This window comes from Streptopelia decaocto (genome assembly GCF_964273445.1).
Source record: "Streptopelia decaocto genome assembly, chromosome: 5".
Lineage (NCBI taxonomy): Eukaryota > Metazoa > Chordata > Aves > Columbiformes > Columbidae > Streptopelia > Streptopelia decaocto.
Window position 1 is genome coordinate 57,235,685 of NC_138659.1, and position 6,103 is coordinate 57,241,787.

Sequence of the window (6,103 nt, forward strand, 5' to 3'; positions counted from 1 at the left end):
GGTGTGGCCGAGGGGCCGCCGACCGCCAATAGGCAGCGCCTGCGTCTCCGCGCCGCTGGCGTTAACGGGCGTGGCAACCGCCTCCGGACCACGTCCCCGCCGCGATTGGCTGCCCGCGCTCCGCCCAAAGCGCTGCAGGGCCACCGCTGGCTGGCCGCGGGGGCGGGGCCGCTGGAGGCCTGCTGATTGGCGGTGGCGTGCGCCGGCCCCGCCCCGCCGGTGAAGGTGAGCGTCTCCTCCAGGCGCACCGCGCCGCCTGTAACGGACCGCAGCAGAGCGGAGCGGTCGCGCAGCGCCGCCATGGCCGCCTCCATCTTCGCCGCCGTCCCCCGCGCCCCGCCTGTCGCCGTCTTCAAGCTCACGGCGGATTTCCGGGAGGACGGGGATGCGCGGAAGGTCAACCTGGGCGTGGGCGGTGAGTCCGTGGCCTCCCCGGCCAGGCGGGGCCCGTCCCCGCGGGGCAGGCCGGCCGGTGCCCTTGCGGCGGCCCCGGCAGCCGCCGAAGGGGCGAGGCGGCTGGAAAGGTCACTGGGCCGCGGCGAGGCTGGGCGCGGGGGCGGGGCAAGCAGCGGGTAACCGGCCGGCGTCAAGGGCGCGGGGGCGGCACCGCGGTGACCTGCCCGCCGTGCTCGGGTGTCGGTGCCCCGGGCAGGACCCTCCGCGGGCCGGGAGGCCCAGCGTCCCGCCGGCTGGGGAAAGGACAGCTCTCTCTCTCCTCGCAGCCTACCGCACGGACGAGGGGAAGCCATGGGTCCTGCCGGTGGTGAAGAAGGTGGAGCAGATGATTGCCAACGACAACAGCCTGAACCACGAGTACCTGCCCATCCTGGGCCTGCCCGAGTTCCGGGCCAATGCCTCCCGGATCGCCCTGGGTGATGACAGCCCCGCCATCAAAGAGAACCGGGTAGGTGGTGGACAGGGAGTGAGACAGCTCCTTACTCAGAGAGCTGCTGGAATCCCTGGGGTGTCTCTGGAGGAGACCAAGCAGAGGAGCACAAATGTGTGGACTAACTGCATTTTGACAGGTTTTGGGGATTTCTCAGATGTCATCTTTGCTGGCTGCAGGTTACTTGATGAACCCATGTACCTGAAGCTGTTTGTGCAAGTAGGTGTAGTTTTTGGGAAAGACCAAATGTGATCTGTGATTGGAATTTGTTTTTTCTTTCATGTTTTAGTGGCTGCACTATGGGGAACTGAAGTCAGATAATAGACCACTTTCCCTGAAATAAGCTACTAGCAGGGAATCTGCTTTGTGCCAAAAAGTAACAGGATTAACTGGAGTGTATTTATAACTGTAGAATGTGTCAGAGTGGGTTTGAGTGCTGGAGGAGTTTGAAGACCACTGGAAAGGGATGGTGTCCTGTCTGGGGTGACCCCAAGGATCACATCTGGGATCCTGTCTCGCTCTTGCAAGCACCTCTGTTCTCTGTGAACTAGTAGCTGGGCTGACCAGGATGGACCCTGCTGGCAACTCTCTCTGTTGCAGATCGGAAGTGTTCAGGCCTTGGGTGGGACAGGCGCTCTGCGTATTGGTGCAGAGTTCCTGAGGCGGTGGTACAATGGAAACAACAACACAGCGACCCCCGTCTACGTCTCCAGTCCGACGTGGGGTGAGTGCTGTCGTCAGTGCTGCCATCTCCTTGCAGAGAACCTTGTGGGTCAGTGGGTGAGGGAGGAATGGTGGGGGCCTGGCCAGCGAGGGGGTCCTTCCATTTTTGGGTAAAGGGAGCATGTCTCCATTGTGTATTTTGGCGACATTTAGGGAGATACTGGAATTGGAGAAGGTGGCTTGCTGGAGGTTGGGCCTGCTTTTCTGAAAAGTGATTTGCTTTCTCAGAGAACCACAACTCTGTGTTTATGGATGCTGGCTTTAAAGATATTAGAACCTACCACTACTGGGATGCTGCCAAGAGGGGTCTGGATCTTCAGGGTCTGCTGAATGACATGGAGGTAAGTAAAACCAGCATAGGATGGGCTGAGATTGGCACCATGCTGTCGGGAGCTGGCTGGGCTCTTGTGTGCTGTGCCTGCAAGTGGATCTCTGTGAAAGAGACTGCTGGTGCCCAGAGCAACTCGGGGCCTCTCTCTCTGCTGTGGGTGTGCAGTCTTGTCCATGTGTGTGACCATGACCCGCTCTCTCCTCAGAAAGCCCCAGAATTCTCCATTTTCATCCTCCATGCCTGTGCACACAACCCAACAGGCACAGACCCCACGCCAGACCAGTGGAAGCAGATTGCTGCTGTTATGAAGGTATGGGCTGCTGCTGAGGCTAAAGGAGCACTGAAGGGACAGGTGGCTCTTGAAGCAGCTGGGGATGGGCTGTAGTGACATGAGATATGGCAGGAGCTGGAAGAGTCCCACAGAGCAGATATTGAAAGGAGAGATGGGACGGTGTTGTCTATGCTCAGAGAATAAAAGCATCTCACTTCTTGTGCCTCCAAGTTCTTGTTTTCAAAATCCATGGCATGGGCTGCAGTGAGGTGTCTCATGCTGGAAGGATTCTCCAGGGCCACCTGTTTTCACAGGTGCTGGATTGTAGGATACAAGGTGGTACATTTCTTGTTTCTGTGTCCTCAAATGCACATTTCTCTTGCAATCAACCTTTTATTGACCACCTTAGTCCTTCTATTATTTTACCCCAGTAGAAAGAAAATATGCCAGCCTGGTGTTGCCAGACCATGTTTCTTCTGTATTCACTTGAAAGCTCAATGGTCATTTTTCCCTCCTGCAGGGACAGTGGGGAGAAAAGTGAAGGCTGTAGGGAAAGAGTTTCCCTCTAACACTGTTCCTCCTTGCAGCGTCGGTTCCTGTTTCCATTCTTCGACTCAGCGTACCAAGGCTTTGCCTCTGGCAGCCTGGATAAGGATGCCTGGGCTGTGCGATACTTTGTCTCCGAGGGCTTTGAGTTCTTCTGTGCACAGTCATTTTCCAAGAACTTTGGGCTCTACAGTGAGTGTCTGGCAGTAAGCTGGCCCAGTAGCACCATACCCAGATAGATGGGGCTGGCATGCTGGGGGTTGGGGAGAGCTCTGCTTTGCCATGCTGTGTGGGACCAATGGCTCATGTCTCTTGCCTTGTCCACAGATGAACGTGTGGGGAACCTGACTGTGGTGGGGAAGGATGCAGACAATGTGCAGCGTGTGCTTTCACAGATGGAGAAGATTGTGCGCACCACTTGGTCCAACCCCCCTTCCCAGGGAGCACGCATTGTGGCAACTACACTTTCTTCACCGCAGCTCTTTGCTGAGTGGTACGTGTTGCCAGGGCCAGTGGGAGAGGTAAAGGAGGGGGAGCTGTCTTTCTGTGTGCCAGGCTTGGCCAGATGGCTCCAAACCAGGCAGGTGCCTGTCCTCACGCTCTGCTTCCTGCCTGCTGCAGGAAGGACAACGTGAAGACGATGGCAGATCGGGTCTTGCTGATGCGGTCAGAACTCCGGTCTCGCCTGGAATCCCTTGGGACCCCGGGCACCTGGAGCCACATTACAGAACAGATCGGCATGTTTAGCTTCACAGGGTTGAACCGTAAGTACCAAGTGGCCTGGTAAAGGGAGGATTGCCTGAGAACAGTTCTGCTGGGGGGTGGACTGGGCTGAAGCAGTCCAGGCAGGAAACCCTCTGGGACCTCACTGGAGCCCCGGTGTGGCTAGGTGCGAATGAAGCATCAGGCAGCACTTTAGTGCCCAGTGCTGGAAGTTTTCTGCTTGATGTGAAAGATTCAAGCAGCTCTGACTGGTCCTTGGGACTTTTCTGGGCTGTGGTATCCCTGCTCTGACCTGATGTCCAATTGTTTCCCCAGCTAAGCAGGTGGAGTACATGATCAAGGAAAAACACATCTACCTGATGGCTAGTGGGCGCATCAACATGTGTGGCCTGACTACCAAAAACCTGGACTATGTGGCCCAGTCCATCCATGAAGCCGTCACAAAAATCCAGTGAAGCACATGAACAACCAAACTTACATGAAGTCACCAAAGCTGTAGTGCATAGTCTGTGTCTTTTCCTGCTCATGGCTTGCCTTTTCTCATACCTCTTGGGGTTTAATAAAGATGGGAGTGGTAGCTCAATCAGGGATAATTGTCTTTTGACCTTTTTGAAATATCCCTTGCAATGTGGTAAGCCAGTGCCTCCAGGAGGGTCGGGGGCAGCATGAGCCGCCTGGGGTCTTGTTTGACTGACAGCAGCATTGCCCCTGGGCACTTAGAGCTGCATCTTTAGCACATCCAAATCAACTCCACGTAACTGATCAGTTTGATCTAGGCGAAGTCTGGTGTCAGTGCAATGCACTGTGGGTAACAGCCCAGTTGGTTGGAATCTTCTACGGCTTGTGAACTGATGTCACTCAGTAGTATTTTGGGGAGGGGGTGAAGCTGTTGCTGGCTTTTCCCCAACCAGTTCTGAGCCTTATGCAAACAAACATTTGTAATTGTGGTAATTGCTTCTTCATATTGCTGACAGAAAATTAAAACTCCATCTGTACACTACCCCTGCCTCGTGTGATGTTGTGCCTTCAGGCTGTGCCACCCTCTTCCCGGGCTGAAGTTGAAGCCTCAGCATCACAGTTTGTATGCAGGTCTTGGTTTGTTTTAAAGCTTTCTGTTTCTCCTTTGTGGTATGTTGCATCTCTGATCTTGGTTGCTGCTAATGGGGCACAGCCCTATTGGGAGAGTAGCTGAGAGCTCCCTGTGACTCTACATGAGGCTCACCAGTTCCTGCCATGTTCATCTTGTGTTCTCTGTTATGTGCCCCTGCCCTCTGCTGTCCAGCCCATCATGTCCATCTGTGCTTGTTTTCTGGATGGTCATGTGTTACCCATCCATCTGGCCTTCTCTTCCTGGCCAGGGCTTCTGGCCTGCCACCAGTGTGTTGGAAAGTGGATTTTTCCTGTTCCTTTTCCTCAGCAGGCCTGTGGTGAACTGCCACCTACTCCTGGCTTTAGTGGGGCCTGGCAGCAACAGCCTGGGTTTCTGGCACTGAAAAAGTGCTGGGACCATCTGTTTCTCTCTGCGGTCACTGTTTGCAGCTCTATTTGTGAGCTGATAGTACCACCTTGATAGAGCAGCCTCCTGCCAAGATGTGAAGAAAGGGGAACAGCCCCTTTCCTTGGGTCAGTGATAGTCACTGTTTCCCTGGTGGGTTTTGCTCGTCCTGTAGCTTAAACAGCAAAGGTGAAAAAGGTGCCTTGTTCCCTTGCTGTGTTTGCAGAGACAGTGCATGGGGTCTTGTTTGACCTTTTAAGATTTGTGCCTGTGTCACATAACGGAGTGAGCCAGAGGCAGCCTTTCCTCCGGGGACGTGGGGAGCTTTTCCTCCTTTTGGTGCCCATCCACAGCTGGGATGATGGGTTAGCAGTTAAAGATGACTTCTAGGGGTGATCACAGGAGAAAGCTTTGAAGGAAAACAACTGTCCTTTCATTATTTCTGACATCTGCCTGTGCTTCTGTCCTTACAGACCTCTAGGTGTGGAGCCTGGCCCACCCCACATGGGATCTGTACCCAGTCCTTTGCTAGCCTTACCAGCCTTGTTTTTCCTAATGAGTGACCTAAATTTCTCTCCTGCAGTGTAAGCTCATTACCCATTATCACATTTGCCATGGCAACGGAGAACAGATTATTCCTTTCCTCTTTGCAACAGCTTCTTATGTATTTGAAAGCTTCCTCTCTCCCCTTCACATCTTTCACCAGTTAAGTGACTCTCTTTCCTTCAGCCTTTTGGGTAGGTTGTTTTCCAGCCCTTGCATTCCTCTGGCCTCGATTGCTGTGTATTTCTTTGGAAGGGCAGTGCCCAGACAGGGATGCAGTTATTCCAGTTCAAGGTTTATCAGCATCGGTGGACTATGACATTTCTGTCATTATCTGTCAGGCTGTACTCCAGCACGTGTATTCCACTATTGTGTTTGCAACAGCATGCTATTAACTCCTGTTCTTCCCCACTTCTGCACTGCTACAGTGTAACTCAGAACTGCTGAGGGTCTTCCTGACAGCAGGAGTGACAGAGAGCCCGGGTTTACAGGCAGAAACTGGGAAGCCCTTGCTGACCCAGTTCCTCAGCGATGTTCCCTTCAGCGATGCTGTGCACTGTTTTTCCAGCTACCTCTGGTATGAGG

At 54.2% G+C, this 6,103-nt stretch overlaps 1 protein-coding gene across 1 annotated transcript; it reads left to right on the forward strand.

Moving 5' to 3' along the window:
• The first annotated feature begins 199 nt into the window (after nucleotides 1-199).
• GOT1 (glutamic-oxaloacetic transaminase 1) lies at nucleotides 200-4,480 on the forward strand. Its single transcript, XM_082052845.1, has 9 exons — nucleotides 200-415; nucleotides 723-904; nucleotides 1,487-1,610; nucleotides 1,838-1,950; nucleotides 2,146-2,250; nucleotides 2,799-2,949; nucleotides 3,085-3,250; nucleotides 3,379-3,521; nucleotides 3,796-4,480. The coding sequence occupies exons 1-9, from the start codon at nucleotides 301-303 to the stop codon at nucleotides 3,933-3,935; spliced, it is 1,239 nt and encodes a 412-aa protein (XP_081908971.1). The 5' UTR covers nucleotides 200-300; the 3' UTR covers nucleotides 3,936-4,480.
• The last annotated feature ends 1,623 nt before the right edge of the window (nucleotides 4,481-6,103 follow it).

What these genes read in the sequence shown, in the direction of transcription:
- GOT1 (XM_082052845.1), top strand. Translation starts at nt 301, where the DNA reads ATGGCCGCCTCCATCTTCGCCGCCGTCCCCCGCGCCCCGCCTGTCGCC. An exon ending in AGATTGCTGCTGTTATGAAG is followed by an intron (nt 2,251 to 2,798) that starts GTATGGGCTGCT and finishes TCCTCCTTGCAG; the next exon opens with CGTCGGTTCCTGTTTCCATT. An exon ending in TAGCTTCACAGGGTTGAACC is followed by an intron (nt 3,522 to 3,795) that starts GTAAGTACCAAG and finishes TTGTTTCCCCAG; the next exon opens with CTAAGCAGGTGGAGTACATG.